This window comes from Pipistrellus kuhlii, unplaced genomic scaffold (genome assembly GCF_014108245.1).
Source record: "Pipistrellus kuhlii isolate mPipKuh1 unplaced genomic scaffold, mPipKuh1.p scaffold_m20_p_6, whole genome shotgun sequence".
Lineage (NCBI taxonomy): Eukaryota > Metazoa > Chordata > Mammalia > Chiroptera > Vespertilionidae > Pipistrellus > Pipistrellus kuhlii.
In genome coordinates this window covers 46121034-46148348 of record NW_023425562.1, presented here as the reverse complement: position 1 = coordinate 46148348, position 27315 = coordinate 46121034, and the positions used below count along the sequence as shown (strand labels likewise).

Genomic DNA, 27315 nt, shown 5'->3' with positions numbered 1-27315 from the left:
AATGAAACAAGACAGGAAAAGTAGCTGAAAAAAAGAATCTTGCTTAGAGAAAGCTGCTATCAGCTATAGATCTGTACTTCCTAAACATCCGAAAGAGAAATCCGGGTTACCTGGCATAGTCTAGACAGACTAAGATTTCAAAGTTGTTGTTGAGAGATATCATTACTGAAAACAAGAACTATTATTAAAATAAAACTTACAGAAAATAATCTTTAAAAAGTCTGAGATTAAGATAGTTCACTAATTGGAATAGCAACCAATTTTTAAAAATTCTATTCAATACACTATGGAAGCATGATATAAAAGTTGCAGACATATGTAACAATTCTATCTAATATGGGGGGAGTAGGTTAATAACAATAATAATACAAAAAAAATGGTAATATAAGAATAAACTATTTTGAGTACTCACAATGGTAAACCTACTTTTGCCCACCTGTATTATAAAAGAATATTAACTAAAAGAATAGAATAGAATGTATGTCCTCCCTTTCCTAAGGAAGGCTGGTCATTAGGAAGCTAGAAAGAAGAGAGCTCACCGCGTTCCGCAGCACTAGGGACTCTATGTCCCGCTTCACTACGTGAAGGTGCTCTTTGATGTCATTGAAGTGCTGGGTGGCCTCATACACGCCTCCTGCGGACCCAGGATGCTGGATGCTGCTGACTAGCCTGACAGTGTCACTCATGGAATTCCTGGAATAGAAAATTCCTTTAGGCAATGGAATCACCGGAAAGATGACTTTTTTTCCATTACAGATTTTCAAATGATTAGAATCACTTCCACGCTCAATTATTTCAGATAATAAAAACAGATAGAGAATATAAATATTTTAGAACACAAAATTATCTCCAACATTGGAAAATAATTTATAAAACTGTAACTTAACATTATGCCTTTATCTTTTACAAAAGGTCATCAAATCACAGAGAATAACACTAAACAAATTGTGTTAAAAACCAGTATTATAAATGGATATTATATAACGTAATGAATTCAAATCTTTCTAGATGTTTAATGCTGGGCAGTAAAGAACTAACCCTACATATTCCAAAGGTTTTTCAGAACTGGCCCTTGACCAGTCCCTGAGAGGTAACCTCTAAGCCCCTGAAATATTCTGCATGGTAAGAGTGTTTTTGTCTACCTGGGGCCTTGGACCCCACCACATAGTTTATGCTAAGGCTCCAGTTTGCCTGGAGCCTTAGGTGTTATATGTGTTTGACCTCTGGGGGACTGCAGACTGTGCAGTTAAGGTCAGTCACATGGGTGCTTCATGACTAGGTGACTGGCATCTAATACAAATTCCGGACCCCAAGGCTAGGGTGAGCTTTCTCACTGAACATGTCACAGGACATTCCTGAGAGGAACAAGCACTGTGCATGGGACTCCACTGGGGGCAGGAACAATTGAAAGTTTAACCTGGTTTCTCCAACTCTATCCTACTTACCTTTTTCCTTTGATTTTATTCTATCCTTTTGTTGTTATAAAACAGAACTGTGAGTATAGCAGCTTTTCCGAGTTCTGTGCACTTTTAGTAAATCATAGAACCTAGGAACCCCTAGGAACCTAGAGCCAGATGTAATTCTATTTCCCTTGCTGGAAGCAGGTATTTGGGATTTATTTATCTTCTATAATTGAAACTTTGTGGCCTTGAGTGGAGGCCAAGGCCAGCCAGGGTGGGCAGGAAGCTTGGCTTCCTCCATTGCTGGGGGCAACCCAAGCCTCCTGCTTGTTCGAGCTCCCTGGCCGCCGCCATATTTGTTGGGTTGACTTGCATACTCGCTGACTGGCTGATGGGCATAGAAGAGGGAAAGTCAATTTGCATGTTTCTCTTTTTAGTGTAGATTGATGGATACAAAAATAGAGAAATGTGTACATGTGTGGATTAGTATATGTACATCTATTCCCTGAGAGGGCCTAGAATCAATGGTATCCCAGTAGTTATGAGCACACCTAGTGCCAGATCTTGGTTCCTAAAAATACCTTTCTCCAATAAAAGAAACCAGATCTCAATGGAAAACTGGTTGATTCTAGAGCTGGAGCACAGAAAATACAAGATTTGCCTGAAACAGTGTGGTATCAGAAAGTAAAGAGATGCATAAGAAATGATGGTGGCTTGTTGAAAGAACACAAAAGCCAACATGGAGAGACTTCTAATGACCAGAGCTGGTACAATTTGAATAACAAAATAAATAATGATAGTATTGGATTACATCCCTTAGAATAAATATTCATGAGTCCATACTGATATAAATAATTGATTAAAGAAATAAATAGGGGAGGAGGAACAGCTAATCCATACAGAATTCCAATAAATAAATGTAGAAGAAATAATGGAAATAGAAAAATCTGCATTTGGTAAATACCACATTCTTGTTTCAGGCAAGACATCAATAATGCTAAAATCAATGAGCAAAAGTTTAAAGTGAAACAGGATATTTATAGTCTCAAAGTATCTTTCCTACAATATTTATTAACCACCAAGGGAAAGACAGTAACTTTAATGCAGTGAAACTGTGAAGAAACCATCACTTGTTGGCAAGTGATCACACATTCGGATATCATGAACATGATACACTGTTGTATTCTTGTAAAAAAAATAGCAGAACCTCCACCCAATCATGAGCAAATACCGATAAACCCAAATTGAGGAGCAATAAACTAAATAACTGATCAATGCTCTTGGAATTTGTATGGTCATGAAAGACAAAAATGAATTATTCCAGACTGCAGAAGTCTAACTAGAAATAACTTAATGCATTGTGAGAACCTAGAACAGAAAAAAGGCATTAGTGGAAAACTGGTAAAATATGATTAAGCTCATTAGTTAATAGTACTGTACCAATGTTAGTTTCTTGGTTCTGATAATTATACTGTATTTATGTAAGATGTTAACATTAGGGGAAGATGGGTAGGGGATATATGGAAACTGTACTATTTTTGAAACTTCTTAAGTCTAAAATTAGCTAAAAATATTTAAACAATTTTTACATGATCCAGTCTATTTCTAAAAGTATTTAACTATTCATTTAGCATCATATATATTTTAATCATGAATTAACAACTTGAAGATTTTTTTAAATGTTTGACAGTACAATTGAAAGAAATACAAATTTGCTGTTAAAGTTAGGTTACCTTTAATGTCTAGGTACTTGAGTTTCACCTTCTATTCAACCTAATCCTGTTTAATTTTCTAATCCTAAAGAACTCATCTTGACATTCCTGTTTGTCAAGGGTTGTACTGATTGGGGTAGTGCTCTAAAGTATTAGCTTATGAAACATGACATTTTGGCTGTTTCTTTGCTCCTGGTATTGAAAGCTGTTAATTATTTGTATAAGTGGATCCTCTGTAGAAACTTATCATTCATTGTAATAAGGATACAGTATCTTTTCTCTGCTCCAACTCTTTGTCCAGCATCTTACAATACAAGATGGAATGAAAGAGAGATAGTCATAAATTTAGCATATTTCCTTCAAAATGCTTTCATTCCAGTGTAAGTTCTTGCATCAGGTATGATTGTACTTCAGTCCTACAATGGTATGCATGCTTACTTGCTAGTAGTTTTCAAAGGGTTGTTATATACTACCCATATGCTTTTTATGTATGACTAGGTCTGCCTTGTGTCAAATACTTAGGACAAATTTATTTTTTTAAAGATTCTACAGCGTTTTTTTCTTATCTAGCTTAGAACAATTAAAAAATTTAGATGTTTGTAGTTTCTAAATGTCAAAAGTTCCTGTATTTTACATTAACTTTAGTATTTATAAAATGAATCTTGAATGTGATTCTTACCCTCATGCAGGAACCTTAATAATATTTAGAGAAGTCACAAATTTAGGATAAAAATAGCACCTAACACTAAGACATTACTATTGTAAACTTACTTCATTTCATTTACGTGTCTCAGAACCTCATGCTGAGTGTTCACAATGGTATCCAGTTCTTGCTGAGAGATCTGGAGGAAAAACAAAAATGAACAGCCAGCTCAATGATCCACATTCTATAGGAACATACAGCACAGTAGCCTTTCTTTTCTACCTCTTCTCCCATCAGGCCAACTAAGTAGGGCATATCTGCATATTTCAAAGCTCACCTGTCCATGATGCCCTGGGATTCCTGCTCCTCTTTTAGAGATCTCTTCTGTCAAGGAAGAGACATATTTTCTCTGTTCATCAAGAATCATATCTAACTGTCGGTTCAGCTGCTTGATTTCAAGATGAATACGATTCTGTCCTTCAAAGATTTGTCTCAGCTCACGATCTCCTACACTCTCAAATATTTCATCTGCTGAAATGGAAATTACAAATTAAAATTATTAGAATCACTTATGCACATGTAGTTTTCAAAATACGGTAAGTGACCCAGGTATCAATATATATTAAAATTAGAACATCACCAACATAGTGGTATAATGGTATAATCTCCCAAATAGTGAATATGCAGATAATTTCAATCATGATTAAATTATTATTTGTTTTTGTCATGTCTGGAGGTTGAACATTTATTGTAAATTCAGTCTGACTTTTTTTACCTAAAAATAATTTTCTCTTTCAAATGTACTGTGAGATTCTATTTATAATGGGCAGAACTAATTTATGTTAATAAAATCAGAATAGTGGTTGCTTCTATGGAGGGGGTTTGATTTGAAAGAGATACAAGAGAATTTTCTGTGTATTGATCTAGTGATGGTAAAATGGGTATTCACATCTTGTCAAAATTCATCAAACTATACTCTTAAAATTTGTGCGTAAACAATTAAAAAATGGAGGGAAGAAGACCTGATTTTCCTTTTATACCTTCATCCACATTTCAATATATACCGTGTTTCCCCAAAAATAAGACATCCTCCGAAAATAAGACCTACTTACAGGTTTCTTTCTGAGTGAAATATAAGCCCCCCCCCGCCCCCCAAGGCTAAACATGAGAGATTTGGTCCACTAATTCTGAAAGAAATAAAGTCACAAGAAATTCACCAGGAAATTTAGGAATTGGATTGTTATGATGATGTTCCAGAAGATGATGACATGATTGTCATTGAATAAATGAGTAAATTCTTGATACTGTAGGATTGATTCACAGTTTGTCTGGTTTGTGTTGACAACTATCGTACTACTGTACCATATACAGGTAATAAATTTCCTTTATTTTCATTTAACAATAAATGTGTACCATATTCTTCATGGAAAAATAAGACATCCCCTGAAAATAAGACCTAGCGCATCTTTGGGAGCAAAAATTAATATAAGACACTGTCTTATTTTAGGGGATACAGGGTAGTTTCATCCACATGTTACAATAAGCTTCAAGATATGCTCACTAAACACATGATACTTAAAACAAATTCGAGAAAAGAGTAAAATTTTTAACTTATTTTTAACTTAAGTGTGAATCATACTGTTGGTCACTTAGGAATCACACACTACAAACAGTTCAATTGTGCTGATGAAGAACAATTCAGATAGCAAAAGTTAGCACATAAAATAAAGTCATTCTATTTGGCCTTGACATGTTTTATTTTTGATATGTAGAGTACTTAGGTTCTTAATTACAGTGGCTTAGACAAGTATTTTAAAATTTTCAACCTTTAAAGTCCAGAATTCGGTTGCATAGTAAGGGGAAGAGAGTTAAGCAATCATTTCACACTACTCTCCCAATAGTTTAGTTTTCAAGTATTATCTCTGTATAAATAAGGTAATTGTGTGCCACTAAGAGACAAGAAATCAACTTTAGCCCATTTCCTTCAACAAAATTTATTGAGTTTTTCAACTACTAGGTCAGCATGGTTGCTTTTAGGTTTAGGGGACACAGAAGTAAAAACAACAACGTCCCTGCCCTCATGAGGCTTACACTGCACTGAGCACTGCTTATCTATGGCACCGCTGGAGTCCTTACTGCACACTGCACTATTTCACTGTGACTGCTGAAAACATCAATCTCCAAGACCTTTAACGACTGAAGATTTGCTTAGAGATTATTTCCGGAAATGATTTGGCAGGTGCCAGATAAGAGACGCTGAGGTGAATGAAAGTGTTAGGGCACACACAGGCCACCACCAATGCTGCAGTCCTGAGGACAGCTTCGCTACAACTCACCAGGTTGCCCTTGAAGGTCAGGGTGGCCCTTCTGAAATTCCTCCTTTTTTTTATCCAGTTCTTGTTGAAAGTGCTCAAATTCCTCCTGATATTTTTCTTTTTCTTTTTCTGAAATTTCTTTATCTGGTGTAGGCTTTTTTGGAAATTAAGGACAAATCATTAAAAAAAAAATTAAGAAAACAATAAACCTCAATAAATGTCCTTTTCTCATTTTAACTACTCCAGCACTAGTTGAAAGGTTAACATGAAAATGTTAATATATTGTTGCTACTAATAATTCCAACAAAAAATAATAACAGCCAATCCCATTCATCGAGAGCTTGCTAGAAGTACACTGCTTTATTTAGTGCTTACAGAGGTCCAAAGATAGCCAATACAAACACCTGTTTACCAGTGAAGAAACGCAAAGTAACTCGCAGAAGGTCAAACGGCAGTAATTGGCAGAAACAAGAGCCAAACCTAAGTCAGTCTCCCCAAGTTTTCAAGTTACAATTTCTCTTTAATCTGACTGCCTATCTAGATCTAACCTGAAAATAAATATTTGAAAACCCGTTTATACTTACTGGCTCTTTCCCAGGCTCAGTCAATTGGAAAGTCAGAAAAGAAAGGACATCATGGTCATCTATAAATTAAAAAAAAAAAAAAATTGGAAAAAGTTCCATAACAGGTTATTTTATGGTTGTAAATCTGTAGATAGTTATTGCTTTAAAAAATAATAATCAGTAAGGAAAATAAAAATTAGCTCTAATTTGGTAAATGCAATGGTGTTCTTTGAGCTTAAACAAAAATGCATCAGAAACATTTACATTAGAAATAAGCAAAATTCACTCTTTTCAACCCTAAATCAGAACTTTTAGCAGTGTTTAAAATAAAACAGATGTTTAATAGATGTCTAATAAAGGAATGAATAAGCAAATGAAGGGTCAAATCAAGCCCAAACTCCTAACCCTGGCACCAACATCCTACCATATTTTCCCATAAACCTTCATGGACTATATGTCCCACTCAAGTAAGACAAAATCCTGTCCTACACATATTTCCTGCACCTGTCTGTCTCTACCTACCTAGCACTTACCACTTCGTGCTTTACTTTCTATTTATAACCCTGACACTGGTGTCCTGGTTTACAGGGAGTATCCTGATTTATCCACATTGCCCTGGCATTACTAAGAGCATCTCCTTTTACTCTCAAAGCATTCCAATTTAGATAATATGATTCCTCTATACAGTATGCATAACTGTTTCCTGCACACAGCATATATTAACAATTTTATTTTATATAAAAAATAAAATTAATTTCAAGCTGTTTAAGCTGCAAACAGGGACCTAACAGATCAAACCTCCTAAGATTGAACTGAAATGCCAATCCTGGCTTGTCACATCAACAAAGCAAGAGCAATTAATTCCAACTGTGCAGCAATCTTGAAGCTTTCTGCCACTATGATGGAGATCTAGATATGCAGCCAGATTAAAGAGAAAAACGGTAGTAGTACAGTGTAGGTAAGGCTTAGGCGCAGTCATACAATGAAATAAAGCCCTGGACTCAGAGGAGTTAGAAATACAAACCAAGTCCTGCCTAGATCTGACCGTTACTGGCCATGTGATCTTTAGAAAGTCCTTTAATTCAAGATTTGGCAAACTCACCTAAAGTCAAGTAAAAATCTATAATGTTTCTCTCCCTCCTTGTGTAAGCAACAATTCATATATTTGAAAATAATAAAAATATTGTATAATGTACCATATAAACCAGATGGTATTAATGTCTGTTTATGATCAAACATGGGAAAAAAAAAAGGTAAATATATTTAGTCCTCAATAACATTTCCTCAGGACACCAAATCCATGTACATGTGTAGTGACACCGCTCAGGATCCTAAAACATTTGGCAACTAACCTTTATAGATTCAACTTTAAATGTCTCCTTCACTATGAAACGGCAGCCGCACCGCTGCTCTAACTTACATCAGTGTATGTAGCCCCAGCCAACTGTATTCCTGCAGATTCTAAGTAGAGAATAAGCAGTCCCAAGAAACCAAAAGACTGGCCCTGTTGGCTATGAAAAGCTTACTAGTCTTAAAGGTTAAAAGTAAACAAGTCTACACATCTCCAAAATATACTATTACCAACAAAACTCAATTCACAAGTTTTTAATGTTAAAGATGGCAAGATTTACCTGCAAGACCTCCAGTTGCAGCAGATATTCCAAAATGTCCTTGTGAAGGGATAAACATATTTTCCACTTTGGCACAAAATTCATAATCATTTTTATCTGGTGTGAAGCCATTATTGATCATTACCTAGAGAGATGTACAGTAGTTACAGCTTTTACAACAGACATCATAAAATGGATTTCAAGTAGTCAATTTATGTCTAATATTAATTGATCTTTATATTTGGTCTAATAACCAATTGTCAAAAAGCTATCAGCTTCCTCTCACTATTATAAAGGGTAGTTGTCTATTAAAAAAACCTCACTTATTTTTGGTAATTATTTCACTTAAGAAAATGGCTTTTGCCTTACTATGTGCCAAAGGCTTACAGAGAAAAATGTGATAATTTCCCGTGAAAATCTTTCTAAAATAGAATATGGTTCACCTTTTTTTCAAGAATTAGAAGGAAACCATGATTTCTTTGAATGGTTCACACAAAAGAGGGATCAGATTTGTTCTGAAACCCTCTGTGACAGAGCTCAAAAGAATAGGTTGCATTTACAACTTTTACCATAACTAATTGAAAATTAGATAGATTACCTTATTAGCAAATAGTGAGCTCCTCATTAAATTAGGAAGGTAATTGGACTGTCATTTGGTTAGCAGAAAAACAGAAGTGACAGAAGTCATATTGACAGAAACAATGAGAAATGAAAACACTAAAAAGACACTATTTTTGAAGAAATGAATGAGATGTCTTAAAGGATTCCTGGGATTCTAAGCACAAGAATCAACCTGACACATAAGTACTCTTCTCATGACCCAAATCTGATCATTTCATTTTCTTTCTTAAAACTTAAAGCACGTCGATGAGGCATGCTTGCTTTAAACTGTTTCTTATGATATAAACAACACGAGACCTGAAGAACTTGTTTAAGCTACACTCTTGATCCATTAAGGCTGCAGTCACCAACCTTTCGGACCTCACGGACCAACAGTGGTCCACGGACCATCTGTTGGCGACCGCTGCTTTAAGGGGTATCTGTGTTGTAGCAATCACCACCCAGCATAGTAATGCACACAAGTACCTCCTGCATTAGATTACAAGCTCTTTGGAGAAAATGATCTTTGCCTTTCTTATATTTGTATCCCGAAGGCTTGGATATGCATATAACGTGTGGCACTTAACAGGATGCTTAAAAATTTACTTACTAAATGCAAACCTAGAGGCCGGGTTTTATAACACATGACCACTTTCATCAAGCTTTGAAACCACTTCTGTTTTCTCATATTAACATTCATGAGTACATGAACAATACCCAAATTTAAATGCATTTAATTTATATCAAAGCTTCAAAATTAAAAGTTATATAAGAATACTGTTCATTTGATTATCACTCAATACATGGTACTTACTGTCAATGTTTGCTGGTAATATATAATCTTTGCCCGAACAGGGTAAGGTTTATTACGAAAATCCCTCTGGCAACTTGCTAAAGCTTGATCAGCACCATCACTAAAGTATAAAGGAAAGGAAAACAAAAAGAAACGTAAGCTTTTCAATATTTAAAAACTCATATTTAAAATCATTCATGTCTAGAAAGATTAAAATAATATTAAGTTAAGACAAAGTCTCTGGATAACATGAGGAGCCACTGTTAGCATGTGCTGACAGCGAGGAAAAAATTATAAATAGCTCCACAGGTGTCTACCAGAGTAAAAGAATCACCAAGGTAGGTAACAGTAAACTGGAATGCGGACAAAGAATTTTTCTTACAATTTCATTGACTGGCTAGAAGGTAATTCCTCCCACAACAAACATGTAGAATTAAATACATTACAAATACACTAAATACTTAGAAGCTTTGTGCTCGCTCCCCCCCCCCCCCCGAATCTTAAAATATATCAATAGCAATTCTAAGGTGGAAGAAGGTGGCATAAATTTCTTAGTCGTTAGTTTAGTCAAGGTTTCAAACCTTATTTTTGAAAGATCAAAGATCCCTTTTAATAAAAACAAACAAACATGATAAATGGCATCACTGAGAGCCAAGAACATTTCATTAACTTTTTAAAAGTATTATATAGCCCTGGCCAAGTAGCAAGGTGGGGGGACATCTGGCCCACAAAATCATTTGGTCTGGCCCTGCCAAGACATTAGAGGTGAATTAATTGTTTGAACAAATATAGCAGGCTAATTTTTAAGTTGATAATTTTGTATGGCCCTCAAATGATGTTACAAATATCCAAAAGGCCTTGCCAGCAAAAAGATTTCCTACCACTAGCCTACTGTTCATTTGATCATCCAGATACATTAAGGTTGAGGGTTTGACCCTGGTTAGAACACATACAGGAATCAACCAATGAATGCATGAATAAGTGGAACAAATCGATGTCTGCTTCTCTCTCTCTCTCTCTCTCTCTCTCTCTCTCTCTCTCTCTCTCTCTCTCTCTCTCTTTCTTTCCCCCTCTCCCTCCCTCCCTCCCTCCCTCCCTCCCTTCCTCCCTCCTCTACTCTCTCTAAAAATGGAAAAAATATCCTAGAGTGAGGATTAATAACAACAACGAAGAACCAAATTAAAATAAGACCTTTCCAACAAGTTATATAATAAATCTCAAGAAAAAGAACAATCTTATTTCATCTGGAAAATGTTCATTTTTGAAATAATATATTTTATAAGGTTTCCAAAAAGAAGCTGAAATCAGGAATAATGTAAAAAACACATACTTACTTTTGATGGTCATAATGGATTTGTCCATTGTTGCCTACAATTACTATAGCGGGATTATTTTTCTAAAAATAAAGACAATATGTTTGTTTAAAGCCCTTAGCCAAAGAATTTCAGATAATTTTGGATGTACTATAATGCTTCTTATATCTCTAACATGCTAGAACTGAAATTTAAAAAAAAAAAAAATATATATATATATATATATATATATTTAAATATATTTTATTGATTTTTTACAGAGAGAAAGAGAGAGGGATAGAGAGTTAGAAACATCGATGAGAGAGAATCATCAATCAGCTGCCTCTTGCACAACCCCTACTGGGAATGTGCCCACAACCGAGGTACATGCCCTTGACCGGAATCGAACCTGGAACCTTATCCACTGAGCCAAACCGGTTTCGGCTAGAACTGAAATTTTTAAATAATAGAAGAGATTTCTACATAATGTAGAAAAAATTTAGTAAACTCTTACAATCATTCAAAAAGTGTCAACACCCCAATAAAGACTGATGACATGTTTTCTCTTTGAATAATCAACTCAACATGTATTTGAGGACACACTGTGGGTATGGGACAAGTGTGGGACTTGTGGAAGCTAAAACATGAGGATGAACATGGCTTCAGCACTCAAGGATTTAATAAAGTTCTCTTTTAAATTGTTAATAATGACTCCAGTAGAGAAACAACCAGCTGAAATGGAGATGATCAATTTTAAGGCTGCTCAAACACAAGTTAATTTTCCCAATTTGTAAGTATATTTTGTTCTTAACTGTTTTAGGAGAGATGAGAGAAATTGGTTGATCAAAAAGAATGATTAATACAGGAAGAGAAAAAAAATACAGGAATAGATATAAACTTGTGAGCTAGTAGTAGCAATGAACATGGGTATTTTCATAAAAACAAGTTATAACACAGATAGTATGGCTCAGTGGTTGAGCACTGACCCATGAACCAGGAGGTCACGATTCAATTCCCGGTCAGGGCACATGCCTGGGTTTTGGGTTCGATTTCCACTGGGATGTGAAGGAGGCAGCCAATTGATGATTCTCTCTAGTCATTGATATTTCTATCTCTGTCTCCTCTCCTTTTCTCTCTCTGAATCAATAAAAAGCATTTCCAACAATGTTTAGTTGACTCTAAACACTAATGGTTTCATTGCTTACATCTAAATAACTCATGCTTATCCATCAAAATCACTGTGACATACAGGGTGCTAGGGAGGGGGGCATCGCAAAATTATCAGTTAGGGCTCCGCTATGATCTCAAGTTGAAGCAAGACAAATCAGGAATGCATAGCTTTAAATGTATAAATTCCCAGTTACATAAAGACTAATTATCATACTTTGGGGAGTTCTCTACTATTAAACTACTAAAGTATTAAGTAAATTGTATTTCTCACAGCTTAACTATTAGCAGATATATTAAAGTAGATAACAGTCCTGACAACAAATATACCTTTCCATCATTGTCAAAAGAATCGAAGAATATTCCAACACCATTCCACATATCAGCTGATCCAAATACAGGACCCTCCAAGCCTTGATTTTCTGTATACCAAATTGCCTGTAAATGTGCAACAGGGAACATTTAGAGGCTGGTGGTATATGCATTTATATACATTTTCTAAGTTAAAGAAATTATCATACCAGGCCATCAGCTCCAATTCGACCTCTTCCAGTCACTCGAAATGTCACCTCAATTTCCCAGTTCTCAAAGGCTGCTTTTGTCTTTGTCCACACTGATCCTCTTTGGCTTTTTAAGGATGGTGCTATTCGAATTTGATCTGAGCTTGGAATAGCATCTAGAACAAAAATCAGGGGAAAACTTTGTTATAATTAGATAAAACTCAATGAGTCCTCACCAAACTGTTACATATACTTATAAAGATCTAATTTTAACTTAGTAAGCTGCATAATAATTTTGTTAGGAAAAAAATTCACGTTGACAGTTTCAACTTTAAAATTTTAGGGCTTTCTAACACAGCTCCTCTTATCTTTTGAGTAATGAACTATCTCTGGAAAAAAACAATTGAAGCTGTAACCATATACTAAAAATGCAAGGACAGGAGGGAGAAAATTTTGGCTAAAGTCAAACCAAATATTTAATTCTTATTTTCAAATATTTTTAAAAACTGTGATGTTTTTTTTTTTAAATCAATCTTTATTGTTCATATTATTACAAAGGTTCCTCATTTCTTCCCCTTCCACCAGGTTCCCACCCCATGTGATGTGTTTTTGTCAGTTTACAAATGTTAGAAAGCTTAAACAGTGTGAAAAGAATTTATCACTAGGAATCAAGAGACTTATTTCTAGTCTCATTTCAGCTGAATGACTTTGAGCAAATAATTTCTTACCCTCTTGGGCTCACCATATGTTCACCTGTAAAACGAAGGGGTTGGCCTCAACCATTTCCACAAAACCCCCAAACGCTATTTGCAAAATTTTGTGTATATATATATTCTCCTAGGGCAGTGGACGGCAAACTCATTAGTCAACAGAGCCAAATATCAAGAGTACAATGATTGAAATTTCTTTTGAGAGCCAATTTTTTAAAATTTAAACTTCTTCTAAAGCCACTTCTTCAAAATAGACTCTCCAAGGCCGTGGTATTCTGTGGAAGAGCCACACTCAAGGGGCCAAAGAGCCGCATGTGGCTCTCAAGCCGCAGTTTGCCGACCATAGTCCTAGGGTGAGGGTCAACTGAATTTCAAGTCAGTGAATAGTGCTTCAGCATCAGCAATTCTCAGAGGGAAGAGGTCCCCAAAATGGTGGTTCCCATTTCTAAGCTAGTTTCAAGTCCTAGCTCCACCACTTACTAGCTGTTTATCAATAGGCAAGTTTTGCCAACAACCTCAGAGGTATATCTCAATAAATGTAGCTCTTCCTAATACTGGACTAAATAATTATTAAAGTAACGATCAGGCCTACATTTGAACAATTCTAGCACACACTCTAAAATATTAACCAGTTCTGACATTTATGCTGGAAAATAACTGTAGAAAACACTGACAAGTTGAGATAGTTTAGTAACACCAGCCACTGTTTGTCACCATCACTTTCAAACATTTAAGGGGGCAGGCAATCCAGAAAGAGTTCTAGTCTGACAACTAGCTATGCAACCTTTTTCAAGACACTTAACTTTTCTGAACATCAGTTTTTGCATCTATAAAAGAGAGAACAGCCGCCATGCCTACTCAGGATTAAATCAGAATGAAGGTGAAAGAGCTCTGAGAGCTTTTTATAAGGGGTTATAAATTGTTATCATTTTTTTGCCCTTATGGAACCACAGATGTGTACTGACAGTACAAAAGGTCATTAGAGTTAAGGCGAGGAAACACCAAAAATTTGTCCTAATTTGGGGATGAGTAAAGGGCCATGTTTAAACTAAATTTAAAATGTTTCTTTTCCCCCCCAAAATTGTTTTAAATCACAGTGACAACAAAAGCAAAGGATACCTATGGCAGTGTTTCCCAGCGTCAATAAATAGAGGTGTTGTGGCTAATACACTAACCCCTTTATTTCAAATTCAGTCTAGTCAAACAACTTTAATTCACCCACATACATTACCTGACATTTCTGCAGTAAACTTAGTTGGTTATAGGCTCTGTAGAGAAAGCCAAGACAACTAATGTGGGTAGTTAATTGACACTGCTAATTAGCTGGTTATGTGGCCTAAGCATGAGGGAAGAGCAAGCAGGCAATGGAAGGATGCAGAAGTGAAAAGGGTAAACAAATTCATCACCACTATTTACAAATTCATCATCATTCCATAAAGAAAAACAAAAAACTCCAAAGCTTGTGTCTGGTATATTAGCATCATCTTTGTGTAATTAAGAACGCTATTTTGATAACAAATGCCCAGGAAGTACCAGATGAATGGGCACATAATTATTGTCTTCTGAGTAACAAAATAATTGCTCTCTACTTCAAATACTTAATATCTTGGTCATTATGTTAAATTGAAATCTATACCTTTTAATTATACATTAATTTCAGTGAAACGGGTCTTCCGAGAAGTGTGCTTCCTAGTCAATAATCACTTTCTAGAAATGGAGCATTTCGTTCCAAATATTGGACAGCCTAAAATGATGTATACAAATCTTATATAAATGACTTCTTAACTACATATAAGGACAGAAGTCAAATGGCCAGAGGCAGCATGTCAAGTGCTGTGACTGATTCCTTAGTCAGCAATGACACATCAGCACTCAGGTACAGATTCGCTTCTTGCACATATGTAAATGTCTAGCAGGCAAACTCTTATCTACTAACAGTGCCAAACAGAGAGTGACTGAAACAAAACAGAGCGCAGATTACTTTGATTTTTCAAAAAAACCCTTTTTTTTAAAAAGCTGTAAATATAATAATAATAGAATCAAGTTCTGAAACAATATAAAAAAGATACTATCCGTTGGTCTACTAAATAAAGGGACATGTGTGACTATTCAGTTACATAATGGTTTAACACAGAGCATTCAAGGAAAGATCAAAGACCACACCAAGTCACTGAGAGTGGCAACTTTAAGGTATCGTTCCAACAGGGTTGCCAGAATATCCTCACATAAAAACGTAAAAAATGACCATAAACCCCAAAATGTACCATCTCTGGAACTGATATTGGATGTAATACCACTTGTTCAGGAGGCATGGGGTACAATCTGGAGCATTAACCTTTGCTAACATCAGGTTTAAAAAAAAGCAGGGGAGGGCCGAGGAGAAGGGGAAGGGACATAGAGGGGCAGGTGGTCAGATCTCAGGGTAGCATCGCCAGGGGTGGGATGCCAGACGTTTCCCCGGGGGACGACGTGGCGTCGGGGTGAAACGTGATGCCCAGAAGCGAGTTTAAGTGACTGCTTAGGAGTGCAAGTAACAAAAGACTCTCAGAACAAACGGAAAGAGCCGGCGAGATCAAGGAGAAGACCGGCGGAAAGAGGAGTGGGGGGAGGGAGGCCAGACTGGAGGGAAGCTGGGGGGCAGGTGCAGGGACCTCCTAGGGGCCCAGAGCCGACCTGCAGGAGGGGCTGCCTAGAGGGTCCTTCCCACCGCGCACAGGGGGAGCAGCTGAAAGGAGGCGAAGCGAAGGAGGCGCCAGGCGAGGATGGGCCCCGGCCCCCCGCCCTCGGCCCCGGCTTACTCCCCGCGTGGGCCCAGAAAGGCACGGTCCCGTCGCTCTGCACCAGGTGCGGCCCCTTGAAGCTGTATTTGTACTCGAAACGGCGGTGTGGCGGCGGGGCCAGGGTGCCCGCGGCACCGGCGGACCCGGGGTGGCTTCCCACGCCGTCACCCCAGACGAAGTGGCTGAGCGACAGCAGCAGGGCGCAGAAAAGTGGCCGGACTCTGGCCCGGGGACCCCTCTGCCTGGATCCCGCCATCTTGGATTCTGGAAAGCAGAGGCTCGCGGCAGGGGGCGGGGCGCAGGAGCCACGGTCGGCCAACAGGGCGCTTGCTGATTGGCCGAGCCCGAGGTACCCTGAGGGCAAGGGTGAGCTCCGCCCCCCGGCCTCCGCCGACCCGGCGGCCGCTGGCCCCGGAGCATCTGTGGGCGGGGCCACACCAAAGGGGGCGGGGCCTGGAGGCGGGTCCGTGCGCACGCTCCTCCTCCAATCCTGGGTTAGGAAAGAGTGGCTGCACTCTACCCACGTGACACAGGGAGCCCACTGTTGCAGGAGCCAACTCTTAACACTTTTAGAGGTGGAGTTTGGGGACAGCCCTCCAAGGCTATAGTAAACCTTTACAGTGTCAGTGTTAGAAGAAAGGCATTTCTTTGGATATAATACCACTTGTTCAGTATCTGGTTTTCTTTTCTTCTTTTTTTTTTTTTTTAAATATATTTTATTGATTTTTTACAGAGAGGAAGGGAGGGGGATAGAGAGTTAGAAACACTGATGAGAGAGAATCATTGATCAGCTGCCTCTTGCACACCCCCTACTGGGGATGTTCCCGCAACCAAGGTACATGCCCTTGACCTGAATCGAACCTGGGACCTTTCAGTCCGTAGGCTGATGCTCTAACCACTGAACAAAACCGGTTTCGGCTCTGGTTTTCATTAGGTGTTCTTTGCAGAAACAGGTCTTTTCAGGAGGCATAATCCCAGCCCATTGAACTCCACCAACCAGTGTTAGGGCATTTCAAACTGGGAACCAGTGATCCGCAGGGCTGTGGAGGCCCTAGGACCTTTTTGTTGATGTTGAATCGGGGTTCCTCTGGATATGGCACTCAGTCTTTACCTCTCTCAAAATTTAATTCCAAGAGCCAAGCATGATGGCCCAGGAAGCCAGAGGAGCTCCTATTTTAAGGATTTTGTTGAGTCCCTCTGGCAGACCAGGTCTACCTATCTCTAGACTTCTATTTTCTAAGATAAGACCCTGGTTCATTTAAGCCAGAATTTGTTACCTTCACTCCTGATACCAGAATTTATATGTATTGAGTGCTACTACATATCAGGCACTGTTCTGGGTGACAAATATGCATTCAATCACTTAAAAGGAAATTAATCTAAGGTTTTCATTTAATATCAGGCATTGCTGTAGCTGTTTCACTTATTAAAAACAGTCCTTTCCCCCCAAACCTGTCTATCTTCCCTAAAAGAACATGTTGAACATTTTAAAAGCTCTTCTTCAAGTTTTCAGCAATTGCAAATCAGTGGTGAAGCACAAAGGCTTTGGATTCAACTGGCTGAATCCTGATTTTCCCAGTGTGTGATCTTGCATGAGGTGTTTAACCTCTCTAACACTTGGTTTTCACATCTAGACAAGGGAAATTAATAACAGTAACCATGCCATTCTATTTTAGAAGGAATTCCGTGCCGGGTACCCAGTACGCTCCCAATAAACAGGAGCTGTTCTAGTGACATTTATTCATTCTTCCACTGATTGCAAAGACAAGACTGATTCAGCTCCCATTAAGTCAGTCACATTGTGGTTGCATACATTCCAACACATAGTCCATCTCATTTTCTTCTTAAGAAAACACAGCCAGTGCAGTCATATTTAGACAGTGAACACTGAAGTAATATAAAGTTTACTTTATATTAACACAAGCTGCCTAACTTCTTTTTTGGTAAGTGGCAGATATTTTATAAATAGCCTGAAGGTCATCACACAGATCTGGTCAGATCAGAGCTAATACAATGAATTTGGTATGTTTTAATTGTATTGTTATATATTATGCTAGTGTTAAAAAATTTGTTATTATAATTAAATTTCCAATTTAATTTTTCATGTTAATGAATAAAACATGTAGGTAAGAATTGCTTTGGATGAACTTTAGGTTAGAAAAGAGAAGAGAGAATGATGCTATATTTGCACAGTATGTATTGATATCTGTTGCTTATGTATTAACATGTTATGTGTGGGTTAAGCTATCAAATAGTATTTGTCATACAGTCAGTGTATGTGAAGATACTCTTCTTGATCCTGCTAAATTTACATAGCCTAATTGACCCCATTTTAACCTTTAATAATAATAATTATATATATATATTATTTAGTAAATGTAAAATCAGGGCTCACACTTGAAAGAGGATATGTTGCTTATTATAAATAAAAGCTGTTTAATTTTTCTTTGTATCTGAAAAGGTCAGGAATAATATGCCCCTTTACATTGGTATAAAACATTGTCTTTCATTCATTTGACAAATTTAAGGCACAGTTAAGTGGAAAAGTAGGCAGGATAATAGAAAGCAAAAGAGGAGAGAAAACAATGTTTGGAGAGGGAAGAAAAATGTTCTTATTTGAACTATGGTATCTGCACCATTTTGACCTCAGAATAAATATTTGTAGATATTGATTTCCCAATGTAGATTGACAATGGATCCATTAGAAGGAAGCTAAGCAAAACATTTAAACCAGGACTCAAAGCTGGATCTAAAAAAAAGAGGGCATGTACAGAGATGGAACAATTGCACACCTCCACTACATTAATGAAAAATTGAAACAGATATTTCAAGGGGCTTTTAAAAATCCATTCTCTAGAGACAAAGTCTTTTGCATACATTTGGGATGTTAGAGCATGTTCACGAAGTTCAAAGAAATTTCAATGACATGTGAGGTAATAATAAAAACTTTTTGTCAGTTACTGACTAGCTCCAAAAGTAAAGGATTTTTCTATTTGTTCCATAGTGTTACAAGTTGTGACACCCATGGCAAGATGACATTGGAAAAAGCATTGTCAATTGTGAACCTCCAGCAATGCAAATCTCCCACCAGACAAACAAATGCTTCAAACAACTTAGGTCAGAATTAGGGGTTTCTTCCTCTCCCCCCACAAAACAGCAAGCACATGGTAAAGCTGAGCATCATTTCAAACTCAGTAATTTGAAACATGGGATATTTCACTCAAATCAGCGTTAGCTGAAATTTGCCATAATTTGAGGTTGCTAAGCAAATTCATAGCAGCACATTAAATCTAATTCAAAAAGCAAACAATTTTAGCTTATTAATTATGCAGGAGAAATAATACATGCCGATAATTACAGATTAGTTAGCTTGCTCGTTAAAACAACATTGTAATTCCACTTGTTATCATTGTTACAATATATAACTGAAATAAATAAAACTCCATTAAAATTTCTGACAATGTATAAATTAATATTTCATGAAAATCAATCCTGCTTTAACATCTCCACTAAATCAAAGTGTTTTTCATCTTATTTGTTATGTTGAGTGAAGTTTTTTGTTTTTTATTTTTTAAATATTTTTTATTGATTTTTTACAGAGAGGAAGAGAGAGGGATAGAGAGTTAGAAACATTGATCAGCTGCCTCTTGAACACCCCCTACTGGGCATGTGCCCGCAAACAAGGTACATGCCCTTGACCAGAATCGAATCTGGGACCTTTCAGTCTGCAGGCCAAAGCTCTATCCACTGAGCCAAACCAGTTTTGGCCTGAGTGAAGTTTTGCTATATGTTTTAAAGCATAAGAATAAATCATTTATTAAATCATCTATATCATCCCAGAATTCAAGGAAGCTTCAATATTAAGAAATTTACTAATGTAATATACTACATAAAGTGATGATAATATCTCAATAGATGCAGAAAAGAATTCCATCAAATAATTCTCATTAATGACAAGAAGTTTTAGTAACTTAGGAAAAAAGATAATTCCTTAACTTGATAAAACTGATTTTTCAAAAACCTACAGCAAATACTATTCTTTTTTTTTTAATTATAAGTACCAATCTTAATGGTAAGCTTTTAAAAACTATTTTCATGACAGTTTCAAATAATGATTTTTATTATTACCTTTATTTTTTAATACTAGAGGCCCAGTGCATGAAATTCAGGCATGGGTAAGGTCCCTAGGCCTATTAGGTTCCCTGCCTCCTCACCTCCTCCTTCCCTTGCTCCCTCAGCACTTTGCCGCTGCTGCTGTTCGCCTTTCATGTTCCACACCAGCCCCTGGTCCTCAGCGTACATCATAGTGTGCGATTGAACTCCCGGTCTCCCAGTCAAACTCCTCAGGGGACACTTTGTATACACACACACACACACACACACACACACACACACACACACACACTAGGGACCCAGTGCACAAAGATTCATGTGCTGGGGGTGGGTTCCTCAGCCCCACCTGTACCCTCTCCAATCTGGGACCCCTCAGGGAGCCCTCTCCAATTCGGGAGTGTCTGTCTTCTTGCTTCATTGGTGGAGATTTCCTGGAAGTTTTATATCTTCCCTTTAATTTTTCCTAGACATTCTGATTTTACTTATGTCTCTCACCTTTGTTTTCCCTCCATCCCCCACCGCTACAGTAATTTGCTCCAGCCTCTAGTGTCTAGGGGAGATCTGTCTGCCACCAGAACTACGATTCCCAGCATTCCTGGTGCTGCCTGCGCTCTGGGCTTCTACTTCCAGTCGTGGGGCTGCCACCAGAACTACTAATACCAGAATTCCTTGTGCTCCCGGCACTCCGGGATTTTTTTCTGTTAGACAGACTGTTCTTTTAACTCTACTAATTATGATCATTTTTATAATGGCACAGGACTATAGAGCCCAATGGATCAGAATAAAGCCCATAAACACACACATGTATAGAAATATTGAAGTTTTTATTACAAGGTCTTAAATATATGTTGGACTATTCAATAAATGATGCTGGGAAAATTAGTAATTCATTTGAAATAAAAAAATAAAATGAATTCTTACCTTTCACCTTACATAAAATGAAATTTCAAGTGAATTGAAGATCAATATCTTAAAAAGCAAAATTAGAAATCTTTGAGAAGAAAATATAAGTGAATATATTTATATGTAGGGAAATATTTCTTTCAAATATATACAAAAAGCTCAACTCATAAGGAGGAAAGATTGATAAATTTACCCACTATAAATTCTCAAAAAACTTCTATTCAACAAAAGACACACTAAACAAAAAGGAAACAATATTACAGATAGGAAGAGTATAACTTCAGTACATAAATCTGGCAAGGGATTAGAATCTAGAATACAAAAAAAAAAAAAGAAAGAACTGGAAATCAAGAGGAAAAAATATACAACATAATTATCAAAACAAAACAAAGGTTAGAACAGACCATTTCTCCAAAAGGAAATCTGAATTGCCAAGAAATAAATGTTAGGTATTTATTTCAAGTAAAGTGAATTAAATCAGAAATTTGAATGAAAACAATGATATACCATTTCTTAGTCATTAGACTAATAAAAATTTAAAATTATTTTAATGTGAAATATTGGCTAATATAGAGAGGATGGGTACTCTCAAAAACTTCCCTCACCAATGGCCACATTCATTTTTTAAAAAAAATCATCACCTGAAAATATGTTTGTCTCCTGTATACACTTCAACCAGAAATCGAACCCAAAACCTAGGTATGTGCCCTGACCAGAATTGAACCTGTGAACCTTTGGTGCACGGGACGATGGCTCAAACAATAAGCCACACCAGCCAGGACTGGCACACAAATCAGAGGGAAAATCTATGGTCTATGAGACACTTCAGTAACCTTGTAATTGACCTGACTTTTTTTCATAAGCTAGCGGGAAAGGATTTCACTTAGTTTAAACAAAAATAGTGTTAAAACTAAAGTTGCACAATTCATTGTTTGCATTCGTGGATTAATTATTATTGGAACCTCATAATGATGTTGAACCTGTTTTATTTGTTAAGAGTAATGAACATGATAGCTGTTTGCTCCTTCAGTGTATGATCATTTTTTTCATTCATGCATGTGTCCATTCGCATTCACTCATCAAACATAATTGAATGCTCACTATACTAGAGGCAAGGCAGGAGGAATACCACCTCCTTGGGAAGTTCAGATTTAATCTTAAAATTTAGAAAACTATTATACATATTTAAATAAGTGGGATATTTTAGGCTGCAAGGTAAAAAAACAACAACAAACTTAATGCAAAGTGGCTGAAACAGTAAGGAAACCTGTTATCTCACAGGACTGTAAGTTAGAGGTAGGACTGGGTACAGGAGGACACAAACAGGCTCTGCTCTGCATCTTTGAGATGTCCCTGGCTCCATATTGCATTGACTTGATCTTCAGGCTATTCTCAGGGTTTTAAGATTGCAGTTTCTTCCTCATGTTGAGAGAGAGAGAGAGAGAGAGAGAGAGAGAGAGAGAGAGAGAGAGAGAGAATCTCTCTTTCAACCTTGGAATACAATTTCTGCCCTTCATTCTGATTAGGTCAACTTAGGTTACATGTCCATCTTTGGAACACTAAGGCAGCCTGGGAAAGGCCAGGCACTGTATCAATTATTGGCAAGGAGCATAGGATTACCAGGTTTGTTTAAGAACAGAGGTTCTCAAAGTGGCGTGATAAAAAAATCACCTGCAGCCGAAACCGGTTTGGCTCAGTGGACAGAGCGTCGGCCTGCCGACTGAAGGGTCCCTGGTTTGATTCCGGTCAGGGGCATATACCTTGGTTGCGGGCACATCAATGATTCTCTGTCATCGATGTTCTATCCCTTTCTCTTCCTCTCTGTGAAAAATCAATAAAATATATTTTTTTAAAAAATCACCTGCAGAGCCCATCCCAGGCATTTCTAGTTTAGTAGGTTAAGAATAGCGCCCAAGAATTTGCATTGCTAATATATTCCAAGTAAAGTTAATGCTGCTTGCCCAGGGACTACACCTTTTTGAGAATCACTGGCTTTGGTAGACAAATCATAACTTATCCCAGAAGTTGGGGATAGAGGTAGCTTCTCTAAGTCACATGGCTATGTGTGAGAGGGGGAACATTTGATCAAAGCAGAGCAGAAAGAAGATTGAATTGAAAGATTGAAAGGAAACCAACAGTGCCTCCTACACATATGTAAGCAAGAACATGGTATTGTCTTATAGGTTTTATAGATTATTTATTAAGGATGCAAAAATGCAAGAGTGATCTAGGTTAGGAGGACATGATAACATGAGTTTTCAATTCAAGATTACACCCCAGTTAAAATAATTTTTTTATTTTTTCTTTATTTATTTTGAATCAACAGGAAAACAAGAGGTAAGGTTTCTAAGGAGGATGAACATGGAGTTGAATCAGTTCTCTATGGAGAACTGCCACTTGTCTCTCCGGATCATCTCTATTCTGGGTTCATGGAGTAATTATTGTCTTTGCAAGGCTAGTGTGTAACTGCTAGGGCAGGGCTACAAAGCTACTTGCTTAAATTCATCTGAGGTTTTAAATTAGAGTACCTTTTTGTAGGTGAAGATGTGATAATGGAATGTTTGATTCGTCAAATTTTTTATTAGTTGCATTTGCACCTATTAACCAAAGCAGGGTAAGAAAAACCCAAAGGTGTTTCTCAAACTGTGCTCCTTAAAACTCATAGGCCCCAAGAGCTGCTATGAGGTACTACGAGAAGAATTCTATGAGCAAGTAAGTTTGAGACTTGACTTTTCACTTGCACCCTTTCAAGTGTTAAAAGATCAGGGAAGTTCTCTAGTGTGGAAGGTTATTTGATCACAGAATCCCTTTTACATAACATATTAATATATTGCAGGAGTTCTGTTTGTGGAACACATTTTAGGAAAAGCTGAACAAAGGTACTTTTAAAACGCTGTCAAAGATCTGTTTCCATTGGCAACCACTCCACAGTTTACCAAACTTCTCTTTAAATTCATTCTGACAGCTAATCTAAGCGTTCCATAGTCAAAGTCAATTTCCTGATGTCTCACACATACCAAGATTAAGCTGTGAGCCAATGTAATAAAAGGATTTTCCTATGACTTTTCTGCTAATTCTTACTCTGACTACTACAGTTGAACAAAATGAGGGCTGCACAATGCCTTATACACAATAGATGCTTAAACAGTTTTAAAGGTTGCACGTAGCCAAGGAATATAATCATGAATACACAAAGTGTTTTCTGTGTAACCAGTCAAGCATTCTGATTGAAAAAGATTTTAGCAATTTGCCAATGACTCCTTCAGAAATCTGAGTACCATAAGTAATTGGAGTGTTGCATCACCAGTGAAGTTTATTTCTAATACATTCAATTCAGTTCAGTTTCCTAAACACTTTTTGGGTGGATGCCTATGAGATTCCAGGCTCTGTACTATTTCTAGTTTGATACTTTGATGTTGTGAATGACAACATTTAAAATTTTAAGACATTTCCCCTCCTTAACTACATTCAATAATTTCATTATAGTAGATAGATTAAAATCTGATAATGCTGAATGTAAGCTCTTACGATAATTCTCAATTGATACCTGCATTTACTCATCTTTTACTTATTTGCAAAGACCATTGAAAGAGGCATCTCTTTAGCTACATTCTAAGAATCCTTCCTTTCCACTCATCTCCTTCTGAGGCCATAAAATGCTAGGCAGGACACTCTGGTGCTCAAACTTTCCACCACAAAGTGTTTACTTTCTGGTTTTTAAAAATGGTTTGGGTTTTTTTTTTTTCTTCAGTTCCCTCACTTGTCCAACATTGGTACCCGAAGCCTTGTAATTGTGTAAATGCAAAGAGCAAACCCCTGCAATTATGATTTAAAAATATGCCCTTCAATTTAAAGTAGTGAGTTATCAAAGATAAATGGAGGCAGGATCCTAACCAGAATGAATCTGCACAATATTGACATAGAGAATTGTCCTGAGAAGATTAAACCCCAACTAGAGAAGCAGGCGGAGGGACAGTGAGTGACAGGGGCTTTGTGGGAGGGTGGGGGGATGTGCCTCCCAAGGGGAGAGTTCATCTTCTTTCTCAAAGAGACGCCTTCAGGGATCATGGAACTTGAATTCCCTGCGAATTCAGTGTCATCTTAGCTTGACCAGCTCTGGAAGAACATATTAACCTTCGCTTATGATTTTCAGAAAACCATTCTAATTTAGCAAGTAATTAAGGGTCACATGGAGGATAAAGAGCTAGATAATCTTGGATTACCCACAGGAAGCTTTGTCTCCAAGGCAACCCCCGATGGAGGGGCTGTTAATGCGAAGGCCAGTCGGTTAATGAACTGGGAATGGGTACTGCCTCCCAGACTCTTTTGAGCCAGAGAAATGGAAATAACAATTATATGGCCATTGAAGGATTCAGCAATAGAAAATAAGTGCTTCAAAAGTCAGGGGAGGCAAAACATTTAGAGAAGGATATAATTGTTACTGTTCTGCCAGACCAAGCCTATGGATCTAAAATTAGCTTATCTTGAACTCAAGCTATGCCTATTTCATTTATGAATTTTAACCTGGTCTCCAGCTGAACCCTCTGGTTTCAGTGCTTCCTATGACCTAATTATTCCAGAGCCTTCTTTCTCCAGAGGGACACAGCCTCAGCATCCACATCAGGCTGGGAGATCAGCCCAAGGGACCTTTGGAAGAGAGACAAAAGTGGCATTGTCCAGCAGAGTCTTTGATTTCTCACGCCGGGCTGAAAAATAAGTTAAGGTTGCACAGATAAGCACCATAAGAGGATTTTAGACCAGGTTGGTAAAGGTGGAAGAGAAAAGTGCAGGCGACCTAATGAGAGTGCTGTGACAAATGAGAAGGAAACAAAAGCAGCTTCTGGGAGGGACTGAGTGGAAAACTCAAGCATCCACCAAGATTCCTCATTGCTTCTCTCAATTTTCTCCTAATGGCCAAGTTTGGGTCTTACATTCTCCATGAAGCTTTCTGCAACTCCGTGAGCCCTTATTCAATGCCCTTCTTTGAACACTTACTGAAACCCATTTCACACTCCATGGTAGTTTCTCTTTCAGGGTTCATTAAGTCTCACCTAGTTTATGTCTCTTGGCTTATAAGTCATGATATATGTATTCATATTCTATAAACATAAAGTAAGAGTCAATTGTGAGGTAGGCACTGTGCTAGGTGCTGGAGAGACAAAGATGAATAAAATATGGTCCTGACAGCAGGTGCTCACAGACTAGAGAAGAGGCAGGTAGGTAGGCAGAAATGTGTTATAAGCTCCCAGAGAGATGTAGACACAGCTGGACATACATCTGGCACTGTATGTCATTCTTGAATAGTGGGTAGCAAGAAAGAGAGCTAGTAACATGAAAGACATTTATCACCAACGCCAAGGCCAATGGCATGGCTGAATAAGACATTTTAAGGAAATATTGGCAGTGAAATATTTTAGCTCATAATAACTAAATCTAGAAATAGATGAGCAGCAGAGGGTATTGAACTTCTGGGTTAAGGCAGAAAAAGATAAGGAGCAAGGAAGATATATTGATGGAGATTTACTATGATTTCCTTACCAGGAAAATAAGACAAGTGTGATGTTTCCATTTGAGTGATCAGGGCCGGCACCGGGTACTGGCACCAGGTGCAAGCAGCAGCTCTGGCACCAGCAGCAGGTGCGAGTGCCAGGCAGGACCGTGGCACATGGGAGCAAAGAATTTTCAGTAACTGCCAGAGGCTCGCCCTCATGCCCTGATGATAGCAACTGGCACCCCACCTTGGTCTGGCGCGCCCCCCTACCCCACCTACTCCACCATCCCTCCATGGCCCATGCCCGCCATGTTCCCTAGCTGCCCCCTGGTGGTCATCACATGCATAGTAACTGGTTGGTTGGTTGTCCCGCCGTTCCATTTATTTGCATATTATACATATATGAAAGACAAAAGGAAACCTGGTAGAATAAAGCCCCAAAATTAAGTGATCTGAGTGAGAAGCAGGGTCCCAAACAAGATCCAAATAAATTCGGAGCCTTCAGGTCCAAAGAGGCCAGCTTCACCAAGGGAAGTGGAGAACACTTCCTTGTATAGTGGGGAAAACATGCCTCCTTAAGAGCTGACTTCGGGGAAAGCCCTCCTGGAAATAGATGACCCTCGGCTAAGCTGTTTACACAGCTGTGTGCATTTACACAAAAGGCAGAGATAGAAGGCATATCTTACTATCCTGTCTCTGAATATTTGTAAGCAGATAGAAAAG

The 27315-nt window shown here is 37.7% G+C and overlaps 1 protein-coding gene and 1 long non-coding RNA gene across 4 annotated transcripts in view; one reads left to right on the top strand and one right to left on the bottom strand.

Moving 5' to 3' along the window:
- Positions 1-16375, bottom strand: part of LMAN1 (lectin, mannose binding 1) — a 21671-nt gene extending 5296 nt beyond the window's left edge. The window contains exons 1-11 of one of the 3 annotated variants that reach the window (XM_036418310.2): positions 16104-16375; positions 12617-12771; positions 12426-12533; positions 10971-11032; positions 9658-9757; positions 8265-8388; positions 6655-6713; positions 6092-6224; positions 4093-4283; positions 3884-3954; positions 540-693 (exon numbers count right to left, since the gene is read on the bottom strand). In XM_036418310.2, the coding sequence (XP_036274203.1) occupies positions 540-693; positions 3884-3954; positions 4093-4283; positions 6092-6224; positions 6655-6713; positions 8265-8388; positions 9658-9757; positions 10971-11032; positions 12426-12533; positions 12617-12771; positions 16104-16341 (1395 nt within the window). In that variant the 5' untranslated portion in view covers positions 16342-16375. Of the gene's footprint in view, positions 1-539; positions 694-3883; positions 3955-4092; positions 4287-6091; positions 6225-6654; positions 6714-8264; positions 8389-9657; positions 9758-10970; positions 11033-12425; positions 12534-12616; positions 12772-16103 lie in introns of all 3 variants that reach the window. The other 2 variants (XM_036418309.2, XM_036418308.2) reach the window with 2 other exon arrangements.
- Positions 10554-27315, top strand: LOC118707666. The gene is made up of 3 exons (XR_004984355.2): positions 10554-10632; positions 23873-23879; positions 27304-27315. It is a non-coding gene; the product is annotated as an uncharacterized LOC118707666 (long non-coding RNA).